The 15520-nt window shown below is 36.2% G+C and overlaps 1 protein-coding gene across 4 annotated transcripts in view; it reads right to left on the bottom strand.

Moving 5' to 3' along the window:
* The window catches only part of MGA (MAX dimerization protein MGA), an 87840-nt gene that overhangs the window by 56509 nt on the left and 15811 nt on the right, over window positions 1–15520 (bottom strand). For all 4 annotated transcript variants that reach the window (XM_060147921.1, XM_060147932.1, XM_060147942.1 and 1 more), the window contains exons 2-4: window positions 5028–5976; window positions 3896–3974; window positions 3682–3777 (exon numbers count right to left, since the gene is read on the bottom strand). In XM_060147921.1, coding sequence (XP_060003904.1) covers window positions 3682–3777; window positions 3896–3974; window positions 5028–5976 — 1124 coding nt within the window. The remainder of the gene's footprint in view (window positions 1–3681; window positions 3778–3895; window positions 3975–5027; window positions 5977–15520) is intronic.

Below are 15520 nucleotides of genomic sequence, written 5' to 3'. Positions count from 1 at the left end.
CAACTTCTTAAAGAAATATTATCACACCATTAAAAAAAAGACCCATAAAAATAGAAACGAAAACAGATAACCCTCTAGGTTCAGAGCAGAGTCACCTAAGACAATAAACTGTAGCCAAAAATGCCTGCCTCTAGCTAAACCCACTTAAATAGGAGGTATCCACAAAAAAACACTCAGAGGAATGAACACCTATATAACTAGCCAACAATGAACAGAAAAGTAGACATTTATATAAGAAAAACTCCAGCTAACCATTGATTTAACAGTACAGAGTATTTTTTAAGTAACTAAAGAGGCAGAGTGCTCTGGAAATATTATCATAAGGGAATTTAACATTAAAACTGACAGGAGTCCACACTGATATAAATAAATGATTGGATAAAAATGAGGGAGAGAAAAAAAAAATGAGGGAGAAAAGAGAATCTCTGGTTGCAGAAGAATGCCAAGTAATTGATGCAGATACTCCATCCTCAAGAAAGTGGAGCATAACTTCCCACTCATTAAGTGTGGACTACACAGTGACTTCCAAAGAGTGCAACATAAAAAGTCAGTGACAAATCATGTTGATAATATGTACCCTTGATAAGGTGAGGTGAGAATGGCACTTTACCTCTGTTGTCTTCCTCCTATAAACATATAATCCCAGTCTAACCATTAGAAAAACATCAAACAAATCCCAACTGAGGGACATTCTACACAATACCTGACCAGTACTCCTCAAAATTGTCAAGGTAATTAAAAACAAAACAGTCTGAGAAACTGTCCCAGCCAACAAGATCCTAAGGAGACACAACTACTAAATGTAATGTGATTTCCTAGATGAGATCCTGGAACAAAAAAAATTAACTAAGAGAATTTGAATAAACTAAGGACTATAGTTAATAATAATATATCAATATTAGTTCACTAATTGTAACAAATGTACTGCCCTAATGTTAGATGTTAGTAACAGGAGAAACTGTATGCTGAGTATATGGGAACTCTCTGTACTATGGTCCCAATTTTTCTGCAAATCTAAAACTTATCTAAAACAAAAAATTCACTTAACAATTAACATAGAATTGACTTGGTAGCAATGAAACAGAAAAGCTTTTACAAAAATACCTTTAAAGATCAAAAACATGATAATTTCAGGTTGATGGACTTAGAAAAGAAACGAATTTTGATGTAGCAAAGTATAGGAGAAAAAATATACTGTGGAAAACAAAATTAAGAATCTTATTTTATTTTAGCAACAAAACTATCAACAACAACAATAAGAACATTTTCTCAGGCTTAATCAACATTTCTTCCACAATTTCAAAGCAAGCTGAAAAAGCTTTTCAAGTTTTTCAAGGTTTTTTCATCTCAAAAACGTTTTGGATTTGTAGGTGCTTATTTTATAAAGAATAATGAAATTCTACAGTTGATGGAAAAGCAAAGAAATACGACATTACTGAATTGAGATTTAATAAATTACTTCAAGCATCAGTTTTTAGAAAGGGACCTGGAAGAATATTTTCATTATCTTCAGATACTTGGAGTTGGCACCATCAACTGATGTAGTAACCATCAGTTACTACAAATATTTAGCCAAACTAACTTAATTCTTTTAATATTTTAAGTCTTAAGAAGCAAAGGTTGGGGGATGGGGGAGACACCTGCCAAAGTAAAATAAAGAAAAAAATCCAAACTAGAACTCTACGTCATATATTATGAACAGTGACACATGGATTACAGATTTAACTGTTTAAAAAAGTAAAACTATATAAGAACGTAGTTGGGGCTTCGCTGGTGGCGCAGTGGTTGGGAATCCGCCTTCCAATGCAGGGGACGCGGGTTCGTGCCCCGGTCCGGGAAGATCCCACATACCGCGGAGCGGCTGGGCCCGTGGGCCACGGCTGCTGAGCCTGCGCGTCTGGAGCTTGTGCTCCACAGCGTGAGAGGCCACGACGGTGAGAGGCCCGCACAAAAAAAAAAAAAGAATGTAGTTGAATTAACTTTAACAATGTGAGGATTAATACAAACTTGAACACCAAATGCATAATCTGTATGGCAGGTGAAAACTGATGCCTCACACTTTTTTGCCCAAAAAACTGTATCAGCTGACACCATTTAAAACTGAAACACGTTACAAAAAAATACTGACTTTTACCTTTTACAGAACAATAGGAATTTCTGAAAATACTGAGCCTACATTCCCATTTGACAATCCACTGATATGACTGCCCCTTTAGAACAGGAACCTATGCTCCAGCCCACCAGAGTCCAACACCATCCCCAAATTCAGGCTAATTTCACTTTACGTTACCTGCTTAGTTTCCATAAGCATTTGACTTTGAACACCCAATACACAAAAAGTTACAGATTTGACTAAAATGTCTATAAGGGAAGGAAAAAACTCAAACCTTACCCAAACAGGAAAAAATAAGCAAACAAACCAGAGCAAAAAGACCAGCAGGGAGCACTGAATATATTTAACTCTAGAACTAAGACTATAAAACAAATGGGGGATTAGGTTGAAAGAATGCAATACAAATGTTATAATACTTATATATTATCAGAGTACCTAAGGAAAAAAAGGAGAAGTGGGGGGAGAAAGGACAACTTAACTGATAGAGAAAAGAGAATATTATTTAAATAAAATAGCAGAAGTGAAAGCTTACGATAAATGACAGCAAACATTATTACCAGCAAGACTACTATGATGTGACTGTGATTTTCCATTACAATCCACAGTATCCAGTCCTTATCACTTGGATTGAAATTTGCATACTTTAAGATCACACTGTCACACAGTCCCTCATTAAAGCAAAAGTTCAAGTATTACCATTTAATTTAGAAACTGAATGGTTGTTTTATAAATCAATGTTTTGTTTGTTGGCATACAATGCTTAGACTCTCATGAAAATTGACTAACAGTCAAAAAATAAACTACTCCAAGAAGCACACCTAAAATCAAAGGTATAAGGAAAATAAAAATTGGGGCATGGCTTACAGTCATTCATTTACAGTGCAAATCGGGAAGTCAGTAGTTAACTATGATGGCAATAAGGATACTAAATTTTGCTATTTTAAAAAAAGGATTAAATGATATGATCAAGGCCAAGATAAACTATGGCAACAAAATAGGTAATCATGAAAATTTTAAATTAAATCGCCAGCAAAATATGAAATATATAAAATTTTTACAGCCACACAATGAGACAGATAAGTATTCTCTTTACAGTTAAATATATTACTAAGTATACCAGAAAAAGTAGGCTCTTCCCCTCCAAAAGCAAAACAAAAAACCTTCAAAAACCCCACAGAAACAAAAGCAACCAAAATTTAAAGTAAATAAAACGGGGTTATAAGAAAGAAAAGAGAAAACACCACTTTCTTATCATGATACGTTTTTTAATGCATAATATATTAGCTTCACAACGATAAGACAGTATCTTCAGAGTTTGAAAGGTTTCTCTTAGGATAAAAAAGACCTAGATGTGTTTTTAAGTTAAGGGAAAGAATCATGGACAGAGAAAAGAGAAAAATGCAAGCTGAGAGAGGGGCTGAAAGAAATCAAATCAAGGATGGGGGAAAGGAGGAAAAACAGAAAAAAGAGGGAAGGAGCAAAGGGAAGAGGGGAGAAGAGAAAGACAGGGGAAGGAGAGAACAGAACAAAATTAAAAATTGGCTTGTATATTTTTTAGAGAATTATACCTTCCTGAAGACCAGGATGTATGACCTGCTTGTGCCGCAAGGCCTTCAAATCTTCTATCAATTCCTTTTCCAACTGGGAAATTCTTGCTCTGCAACCTATTCAGAAAGCAATGATAAAATAAGCTACTATACACTACAGAAGAATACACATTGCATCTTTCACTTCTAGAGCCAAACTCCCAATATATTCCTGTTTTTTACTATTATATAATACCTGGGTCATTTGTGGCTGATGCCTGAAGACTAGAGGATTCTTCTGTTGTTCCATCAACTGCATGAATATCTAGAGCTTCCTATATTAAAAAAAAAGAAAAGGAAAGAAAAAAGTAGTTCATATCACTTCTAAAGGTTTAAAAGTAAACTAGGAAGCTTTTTTTTCATTTTGATACTTTTTGCTATTTTCTAAATGTTTTTTCATTTTGATACTTTTCACTTTAATAATGGGGGGGCAAAAAATTTAAAGATAATATACTCAGCTAACTGACTTAAAACTGTATTTATCATAACTTGTATATTTATCCAATTTATCATAACTTGTATACTGATTTCTCAGAGCCTGTGTAAAGACAGCTTACTCAGCAATTAACAAGGAGGAAGGAAAAGAACAGGCAGAGAATTCAACCTCTGTGTAGCTAATTTAGAAAGATTAGGCTTCTACAACAATCTAAAAGAAAAACAGTCTAGTTGAAGAACTGGAGTAAAATAAACAAGGAAACTATCATTGTGACAGCAGAATTAATAAGACTATTAATTTTTTGTTCTCCAATGGTATTCTGCTATTGCTGATGAAAATCAGTTGATGGAGTATCTCAAAAGAGTTAGTAAACTTTTCATGTGTTTATGCCTTTTCAAAGTCCATAATATAATAATGAAAATTCCACTAAGAGCCAAAGATTTTAAAAATTCCAACTAAACACAATGCAAAAATCGTAATCAAGGGCTTCCCAGGTGGCGCAATGGTTGAGAGTCTGCCTGCCGATGCAGAGGACGCAGGTTCGTGCCCTGGTCCGGGGGGATCCCACATGCCGCGGAGCGGCTGGGCCCCTGAGCCATGGCCGCCAAGCCTGCGCGTCCGGAGCCTGTGCTCCGCAACGGGAGAGGCCACACACAAAAAAAACCCCAAAAATCGTAATCGAAACAGACATAATTTTTTAAGTCCATTCAAACAAAATACCTTAAGTGATGCCTGTTAACCCAATATTTTGGAGATACTCCCCTCCCGGTGCACACAACCTCGCATAATGGATGCATTCACAGTAACTGTATTCTTAGTTAGTTATCAGCCAGTATACAATTCAATGATGATTATTTGACCTTGGAAAGAATGCTGAAAATGACAATCTTACCTTCGATTCAAAGGAAACAAAGAGAACACCATCTACATCTTCCAGATCAGGTTTCACATCTGGAAAGGTACTCCCAGGGCCCATAGGAGTGTTCTTTGTAGAAGTTAAAGATTTTCCTGTGTTTTTAGGTGGCCGCCCTGCCTTAGTGAGTTTCAGTTTTCGTGGCCTTCCTCTTTTTCCAGGGACATTTGGAGGGGCATTCTGATTAGCATTCACAGTCTTGGAGGCCGTTGAAATCTTAAGCATACTTTTCTTTCTGCCCAAGTCTTCTTTTCCTAAAAATGAGTCCCCAACTGAACTCTTTGAACCATCAAGTATTTTTTCTGTGTTAATGCTGTCAGATATATCAGGATATTTCCACTGAGGATCTTTAAGTGAGGGATATTTTTGGACCACTCTGAGGTCTGGTGAATGTCTTCTAAGACCATTTTCTGATTCCTTGCCTAAGCAGAAGCCAGTCTCATTAGAATTTTCAATGTACGTAGGCAAATAGTCTAATTCTGTCAACGCAGAAGTTCTATCCTTCCGAGATGTGGAAAGCATGTTATCAGGGAGCTCAGAAATCTTCACTGTGCTTTTGGTGACAGCACAGGGCTCCAGATAGACTACTGGCATCTTTCCAGCGTCTAATTTGAACATTTTAGCTTTAGCAACACCTGATGGGCTATTTGGTAGTAGCCATTTAGAAGAAGGATGGTCAGCTTCTAGTTTATCAGCTTTATTGTGCCTCTTCAACTGTTTCTCTAGTATAGGATCATCATCACTGTTTGAGTACACATCTGTTTCCTCATCTGTCTCTTCCTGTTTCACAGTGACCCCTTCTGGGCACTCACCAAGTTCATATTCATAATCGTCTAGAGGCTCTTCTTTAATGACAACATTGAAGTTTTCATTTGGGTTTAATGGTGATGTTACATGGCCATCATCTTCAAAATTGTTGCCAACAAGACTGGAGAGACAGGGGAGGGAGAGTTAAAAAGGACAGAACTATCCATAAATAACACTCAGGAGGGGAAAGAAAAAAAAAAAAACTGTTGGAAACCAAGTAAAATCACATCAGATTTCAAGAGCCATTCATAAAAAAAAAAAACACTGTATAGCAAGGTTCTCAAAAACAGTTTATCAACATCACACTTTTACATATTCTGTCAATTTCTCTTGAAAAATATATAAACTAAAGGGTAAAGTTTTAACAAGTAACTCTCATCACTAAATCAAAAAGCAAGATATGTTATAACATGTTTTCTGCTAATGGTATTCTTCAAATGAACTCAATTTTCAAAGTCAGCTTGCACTGATCCAAAATCAGACTCTAGTAATGTACACACTGATCAACAACTGCCAATAAAAACAAACAAATGTCCATTACAATTAAAAATTAAAATAAACATCAGGAAGGGCCTTTCAAACAGCTCACTGATTTTTTTAATTGAGATAAAATTCATGTAACATAAAACATAACGTTTTAACCATTTTAAAATGTACAAGCCAGTAGTTTTTTCATTGTAGTCCCAATGTTGGTGCCAGGTGATTCTTCAAATTTAAAATTGCAAAACCCACTTTCAATGTAAAGAATCCAGCATTAGTTCTTCCAAAATAAAAGGATAGGGTGGATGAAGGCAAGGACATATAACCTGTCTCGACTTAAGTGTTTATAATTCATCAAAAAACAAAACAAACTTTTTAGTTTCTCATTTCTCCCAATTCATAACTGAAAGCACATAAACTATAATGTATCTTGAGGACAGGTTAGAACTACTCACTAACCCAGTTAAAGTCACTTTATCTGTAAAACTTTCATTTACCTCAAATATGCAAAAGTAACCGTTAAATCGATCTGTATCTACTTGTTCCTTGCAAAACTGACTTAAGATCTTGACCTTACTCAAAAATTCTTCAATGGACGACTTCCACTTCCAGTTAGAATACAGTAGTTCACAAAGACCATAACTTCTGCCATAACAATGACAAAACACTAGATAAACTTAAAATCCTATTCTTTCTTTAAAGTCACTGAAGACCTCTGGGTACAAGTAAGTTTAAATGAACTGAATTCCAGAGAGGGACCAGCCTTCTCCAAGTGACCACAGATTGCTAATGCTTTCAACCCTCAGTAGCATTTACATTGCTTGAAGCACAAGTGTAGAGAGAAAAAAGCTGTTATAGGCAAAGAATCTTTGCGGAAACACAGAGAAACCAAACTATTAATGCCTGAGTATGGGCAGACTAGATCTGGAGGACCTCAAAGAGAAGACAAGTCCTTGCTCCCACCAATTATCCTCCAGGGGACTTTTGCAGAATTTCTAGTGATGCAGAAACTTGGCCTGAAATCAGAAACTTACATTCTCACAGCACTTGGATCCCAAGGCCCTGTCTGAAAGGAGTTCAATCCTACCCTTAAAACTGAGGTGAGCTGAAATTTACAAATCATCTAGACTGAAGGATAGAGAAAAAGGAAAAGCAAAAGAAGTGTCAGAGACCTATGGCACACATCAGATGATTTAACACACTAGCAGTTGCACCTCCCAAAAGGTAAGAGAAAGAAAGGAGAAACATTTGAACAGAAACTGAACAAAAATATTCCAAAAATGAAAGATTTTAATCCACAGATCCAAGAAGCTCAGCAAACACCAAGCAGAAAATCATACCTAGGTACATGAAGACCAGACAGCTGAAAAAAAGATCAAGAGAAAAACCTTATAAGCAAGGAAGAAAAAAAGACACATGAGACGACAAAGAAAACTATGAGAACAGACTAACTACTCATTGGAAACACTGTAAAACAGAAGACAATGAATGACATCCATCATAAAGCATTTAAAGAGTCAACATAATGTTCTAGATCTACCAAAAGAAGCCTTCAAAGCTAAAGACATTTTCAGACATCTGAAAGAATTCATACGTCATAAAAAATACTACCTCCTTAGACTGAAACAAGACAAGGATATTAGTTCTCACCACTTTTACTTACAGTAATTATACTAGAGGATCTGCCAAGGACATCAGGCAATAAAAAGAAATAAAAGACATCCAGATTGAAAAGAAGTAAAAAAAAAAATCTCCATTTGTAGATGACATGATCTTGTATACAGTTGGCCCCCAGTTCTGAGGGAGACTGGTTCCAGAACTCCCCAGAGATACTAAACTCTGTGGATACAGAACTGAAAATCCTAAGAAATCCACTAAAAAAACTATTGGAATAAATGAGTTTGGCAAGATTGCAGGATCCAAGATCAACACACAGCAAAATAACTGTAATTCTGCACACTAGGAACAAACGTCAAAAATGAAATTCAGAAGACAACTCTATTTACAACAGCATCAACAAGAATAAAACACTTAACATACGGTAGATAGCTAGTGGGAAGCAGCCGCATAGCACAGGGAGATCAGCTCAGTGCTTTGTGACCACCTGGAGGGGTGGGATAGGGAGGGTGGGAGGGAGGGAGATGCAAGAGGGAAGAGATATGGGAACATATTTATATGTATAACTGATTCACTTTGTTATAAAGCAGAAACTAACACACCATTGTAAAGCAATTATACTCAAATAAAGATGTAAAAAAAAAACTTAACTGAACAAAAAACTGTAAGGCTTTTACACAGAAAATTATACAACTGTTGGAAAAAAATTAAAGCCAACCTAAAAAAAAAAAAAGAAAAAAAAAGGGTAAATATTCCGCAGTTTCATACTAGAAGACTTAATATAGGTGAGACAGCAATACTCCCCAAAAGTGATCTGCAGAGTCAACACAATCCCTAACAACGCCCCACCTGGGATTTTTGTAAAAATTGAGAAGCTTATCGTACAATTCATATAGAAATGCAAGGGACCCTAAAATAACTCAAAGTATCTTGAAAAATAGAAACAAATGGGGACTCATACTTCCCAATTTCAAAACTTACTACAAAGCTACAGTAATCAGCATAAAGCTAAACATACCAATCAACTGAACAGAATTCAAGGTTCAGTAATACCTGCCCACTTTTATATCAATTGGTTTTTTTTTCTTTTCTTTTTTTCTTTTTTTAAGGCAGTGCCATGCAGCATTTGGGATCCTAGTTCCCTGACCAGAGATCAAACCTGTGCCCCCTGCATTGGGAGCAAGGAGTCTTAACCAATGGACCACCAGGGAAGTCCCTCAATTGACTTTCAATTGAATTCAATTCAAGGGTGCCAAGACAATAAATTCAGTGGGGAAAGAATGGGCTTATGAACACCCACAACTTATTCAATACAAACACTTGCACACAAATGTTCATAGCAACATTATTTCTAATAGTCAAAAAGCAGAAACAACCTTAATGTTTACCAATAAATGGATAAATAAAATGTAGTATATCTAAACAACAAAATATTATTCAGTAATAAAAGAAATTATGTACAGATACATGCTACAATATGAACCTTGAAAACATTATGCTAAGTAAAGCACAAAAGACCACATACTGTATGATCCCATTTAATGTCCAAAAAAGACAAATCCAGAGACAAAAGAGAGACTGGTGGTTGCATATCGGTGGGTGGGGTTGAATACTGGCTGGAGGAAAATGGGGAGTGACTAGTAGAGGACACAGGGTTTCTTTCTGGAGTGCTGAAACGTCCTTAAAATGACTGTGGTCATGACTATACAATTTGGTGAATATATTAAAAATCACTAAACTGAACACTTTTCAAGGGTGAATTATATAGCAGTGAATTACATCTTATTTTTTTAAAGTTCTAAAAAAATACTAAAGGAAGTTCTTCAGACTAATAGGAAATGAACTAGTACGAAAATGGATCCAGGGGACTTCCCTAGTAGTCCAGTGGTTAAGAATCTGTCTTCTAATGCAGGAGATGCAGGTTTGATCCCTGGTCTGAGAACTAATATCCCACATGCCTTAGGGCAACTAAGCGTGCATGCCACAACTACTAAGCTCACATGCCTCAACTAGAGAACCCACATGCCACAACTAGAAGAGAGAAAACCCACACACCACAACTAGAGAGAAGCCCGTGCGCCACAACGAAGAGCCCCTGCAGCACAACGAAAGATCCCACATGCTACAACTAAGACCCAACACAGCCAGAAAAAAATAAATTAATTAAATAAATAAATATATATTTTTTAAAGTAGCAAGCTAAGTTAAAAAAAAAAGAAAGAAAATGGATCCAGGAATGAATGAGAAGACCCATGAAAAATAAACATGAGTAAATATAAAAGGCTTTTTCTTATGTTTATTTAAATGACTCCTGACTGATTAAAGCAAATAAAAACATTTGGGGGGGGTTTATAACATATCTAAGGACATGAACAACAAGGATATTAGCTGATCATGAACTGCTATAATATTAATTTAATTCTACTTGATAAATTAAGAATGTACATAATTATCTCTACAACCACTGCTAAAGAATGAATTGTGTCCCCTCCCAAATTCATACACTGAAGCCCTAACCCCCTTGTGACTGTACATGGAGATAGGGTCTTGAAGAAGTAATTAAGGTTAAATGAGGTCATAAAGGTGGGCACTCTCTCTCTTCTCTATGTGAGGACACAGCTAGAAGGCAGCTGTCTACAACCCAGGGTACTACAACCCTGGGTAAGACCTCCCAACAAAACTGAACCCTACCAAAAACATTACTTGGACTTTCCAGCCTCCAGAAACGTGAGAAAATAAATTTTTATTAAGTCACCCAGTCTATGATATTTTGCTATGTCGACCTGAGCAGACTAGTAAAAACACTTAAAAAAAAAAATTTACAGAGACACAGCTAAAAAACCAATAGGCCACAGGATGGAATTTTAAAAACGTAATCTAGGACCTCCCTGGTGGTGCAGTAGTTAAGAATCCGCCTGCCAACGCAGGGGATACATGTTCAATCCCTGGTCCGGGAAGATCCCACATGCCGGGGAGCAACTAGACCCACGCGCCACAACTACTGAAGCCCACGCACCTAGAGTCCATGCTCCGCAACAAGAGAAGCCAACGCAATGAGAAGCCCACGCACTGCAACAAAGAGTAGCCCCCGCTCACCGCAACTAGAGAAAGCCCATGTGCAGCAACAAAGACCCAACGCAGCCAAAAATAAATAAATAAAATAATTTTTTAAGAAAAGAAAACATAAACCAAATGAAAACAGGGAAGGATAATGAAAGAATAGATGACAGAAACAGAAAATACCAAGATGAAATGCTTTAAGCACAGCCACATCAGTAATAATATTAAATGCACGTGAGCAAAACAGTCCAATTAAAAGTCTAGGGTGGACAAAGAAAAAGGTCCCGACTATAAGCTATTTAAAAGAACCACAATTTCAATCTAAAGACATAGACAGACTGAAAATAAAAGGAGGGAAAAAGATAAAACCATGCAAATAGAAAATAAGATGAATGCCAATGTGGCTTAATAATATGACTAAAAGTAGACTTTAAGTACCATCAGAGATAATGAGGGTCATTATAAAAATTTTATGAGCTCAATTCACCAAAAGGACATAACAATCCTAAATGTATATGTACCTTATCATATAGCTTGAAAATATGTGAAGCAAAAATTTATAATACTAAAAAGAAAGACAGAAAAATCCACAACTATAGAGGGAGATTTTAAAACACGTTCTCAGTAACTGATAGGAGAGACACCGCCCCCCCAAAAAAAAAATCAGTAAGGAGATAGAAGAATTGAACAATGAATTAAACTTACCTGATAAGATCTTATAGCACACTACAACCAACAACTGCATAAGTATACTTGAAGTATTAATCAAAACAGACCATATGCTAGACAATACAGCACAGTCATGATATATTTCTATTTGGAAGGTTTTAAGTCACATGTTCTCTGACAAAAAATAGGACCAAACCACAAATTAATAACAATTTCAACACAACAAATCATAATTTGTAGAATGCACCTAAAACAGTGCTAAGTGGGATTTTATAGCTTGAAATAAAAGGTCTAAAATAAATTATCTTAGGGATTGATAAACTTTTTGTAAAGGGCTAAGTAGTAAAACTTTTAGGCTTTAAAGTCTGAACAATCTTTACTCAACTCTACCACTGTAGCATAAAAGAAGCCACAAGACAATACATAAACAAGTGAGCATAGCTGTGTTCTAACAATTGGACACTGAAATTTGAATTTTATATGATTTTCACATATGAAAAAATATTACTTTTATTTGTTTCCCCCACGCACACAAACACTTAAAAATATAAAAACCATACTTAGTCTGCAGGCCATAACAACAACAAAAAAGGCAGGCTAGGTATGGTCCACAGGTCTTAATCTGCCAATTCCTGAACTGAAACAGGCAAATTAAAACAAAAGCAAGTGCCAAAGCAATCCTGAGGGGAAAAAAAAAGAGCTGGAGGAATCAGACTTCCTGACTTCAGACTATACTACAAAGCTACAGTAATCAAGACAATACAGTACTGGCACAAAAACAGAAATATAGATCAATGGAACAGAATAGAAAGCCCAGATATAAACCCACTCACCTATGGTCAACTAATCTATGACAAAGGAGGCAAGAATATACAATGGAGAAAAAATAGTCTCTTCAATAAGCAGTGTTGGGAAAACTGGACAGCTACATGTAAAAGAATGAAATTAGAACACTCCTTAACACCATACACAATAATAAACTCAAAATGGATTAAAGACCTAAATGTAAAGCCAGACACTATAAAACTCTTAGAGGAAAACATAGGCAGAACCCTGTATGACATAAATTATAGCAAGATCCTTTTTGACCCACCTCCTAGAAAAAGGGAAATAAAAACAAAAATAAACAAATGGGACCTGATGAAACTTAAAAGCTTTTGCACAGCAAAGGAAACCATAAACAAGATGAAAAGACAATCTCAGAATGGGAGAAAATATTTGCAAACAAAGCAACTGACAAAGGATTAATCTCCAAAATATACAAGCAGCTCATGCAGCTCAGTATCAAAAAAACAAACAACCCAATCCAAAAATGGGCAGAAGACCTAAACAGACATTTCTCCAGAGAAGATATACAGATTGCCAACAAACACATGAAAGGATGCTCAACATCACGAATCATTAGAGAAATGCAAATCGAAACTACAATGAGCTATCACCTCACACCAGTCAGAATGGGCATCATCAGAAAATCTACAAACAACAAATGCTGGAGAGGGTGTGGAGAAAAGGAACCCTCTTGCACTGTTGGTGGGAATCTAAATTGATACAGCCACTATGGAGAACAGTATGGAGGTTCCTTAAAAAACTAAAAATAGAATTACCATGTGACCCAGCAATCCCACTACGGGGTACCCAGAGAAAACCATAATTCAAAAAGACACATGCACCCCAATGTTCACTGCAGCTCTATTTACAATAACCAGGTCACAGAAGCAACCTAAATGTCCACTGACAGACCAATGGATAAAGAAAATGTGGTACATATATACAATTGAATATTACTCAGCCGTAAAAAGGAATGAACGTGGGTCATTTGTAGAGATGTGGATGGACCTAAAGACTATCATACAGAGTAAAGTAAGTCAGGAAGAGAAAAACAAATATTGTATATTAATGCATATATGTGGAATCTAGAAAAATGGTTCAGATGAACTAGTTTGCAAGGCAGAAATAGAGATACGGATGCAGAGAACAAACGTATGGACACCAAGGGGGGAAAGCAGGGGAGGGGGTATGAATTGGGAGATTGGGATTGACATATACACACTAATATGTATAAAACAGATAATTATTAAGAATCTGCTGTATAAAAAAATAAAATAAAATTCAAAAAAAGGAAATCAGATCAGTGGTTACCAGTGTCAGGGAGACAGGGGATGAAGGGCAGGGGAAGTGAATGAAGGGGATCAAAAGGTACAAACTTTCAGTTATAAGATAAATAAGTGCTGGGGATACACAAGATGATGACTCTAGCTAACACTACAGCATGGTACATCTGAAAGTTGCTAAGGTAGTAATTCCTAAAAGTTCTCAAGAAAAGGAAAAAAAATGGGATTATCTATACGAAAAGATGAATGTTAACTAAATTTACTGTGGCAATCATTTCACAGTATATGTCTGTCAAGTCATCATGTCGTGTAACAAACTTATACAGAGCTGTATATCAATTACATCTCAATAAAAATGAGAAATAAAAGAAAAAAGAGCAAGCAAAAAGAAGGAAACAATGCTAAGAGGAAAAAATTTAATGAAATAGAGAACAACAGAGAAACTGGATTTATGATTTGAAACCTGCCAGCAAAGAAAACTACATGGCTTCCCTCAAGTCTAGCAAAGACATAATGAAAAAAAAACCTATCTTGCACAAACTCAGAATATACAGGATAATCCAATACTTTTTGTTTTATGAAGAAAGCAAAACCCTGGAACTAAAGTATCAGAAATAAAAATATCCTTCATGAATTCAGATGTAAAAAAACTCAATGAAGTATCAGTAAACTGAATCCAATATTAAAAATGTTATGACAACCAAGTAGTATTTCCCAGGAATGCAAAACTGTTACAGCATTTCCAGCTCTCACTCCCATACAGCCCCCACTCACGGTAAAAAAAAAAAAAAAGAAAAAAATCAAATTAACAAAATGAAGGGAGAAAAACAACATCTCAGCAGATAGAAAAACAACATTTGATACAATTCAATACTCATTCTTAACCACACTTAGAAAATTAGGACTGGAAGGAAAGTTCTCAGTGTGACCTAAAGCCAACAGCATAACACCCATTAAGAAATACTGAACGATTTTCTCTAAGGTCAGGAGACATGAATGACCATTCTCAAAATTTAGTTTCAACACAGAACTGCAAGTCCAAACAGCACAGTAAGGTAAGAAAGAGAGAGAATAATAATAAAGACTTACGGGAGAAGTAAAACTAACTTTGTTCACAGACACCATAATTGTGTATGTAGAAAATCCTAAACACTACAAACTAGTAAGTGGATTAAATAAGCAAGGTCATCAAATACAAGATCAAGGTACAAAAATCAACTGTATTTCTATGTACTATGGGAAGTTGGAAGCTTACACTACCAAAGATTATAGTGTCATCAAGACTGTATGGTGGGCTTCCCTGGTGGCGCAGTGGTTAAGAATCCACCTACCAACGCAGGGAACACGGGTTCAAGCCCTGGTCCAGGATGATCCCACATGCTGCAGAGCACCTAAGCCCATGGGCCACAAATACTGAGCCTGCGCTCTAGAGCCCACAAGCTACAACTACTAAGCCTACATGCCTAGAGCCCGCACTCTGCAACAAGAGAAGCCACTGTAATGAAAAGCCCACGCACCGCAAGGAAGAGTAGCCCCCGCTCGCCACAACTAGAGAAAGCCCGCTCACAGCAACGAAGACCCAAGGCAGCAATAAATTAAATAAATAAATAAATGGCTGCATGGTATTGGCAAAAGAATAGACAAAAAAATGGAACAAAAATAGACCCACCCATATATATATATAATCACCTCATTTTCCAAGACACCAGTGCATTTTAATGGGGAAAA

Source organism: Lagenorhynchus albirostris, chromosome 1, assembly GCF_949774975.1.
Source record: "Lagenorhynchus albirostris chromosome 1, mLagAlb1.1, whole genome shotgun sequence".
NCBI classification, from domain to species: Eukaryota; Metazoa; Chordata; class Mammalia; order Artiodactyla; family Delphinidae; genus Lagenorhynchus; species Lagenorhynchus albirostris.
This window is presented reverse-complemented; position numbering and strand designations above follow the sequence as displayed.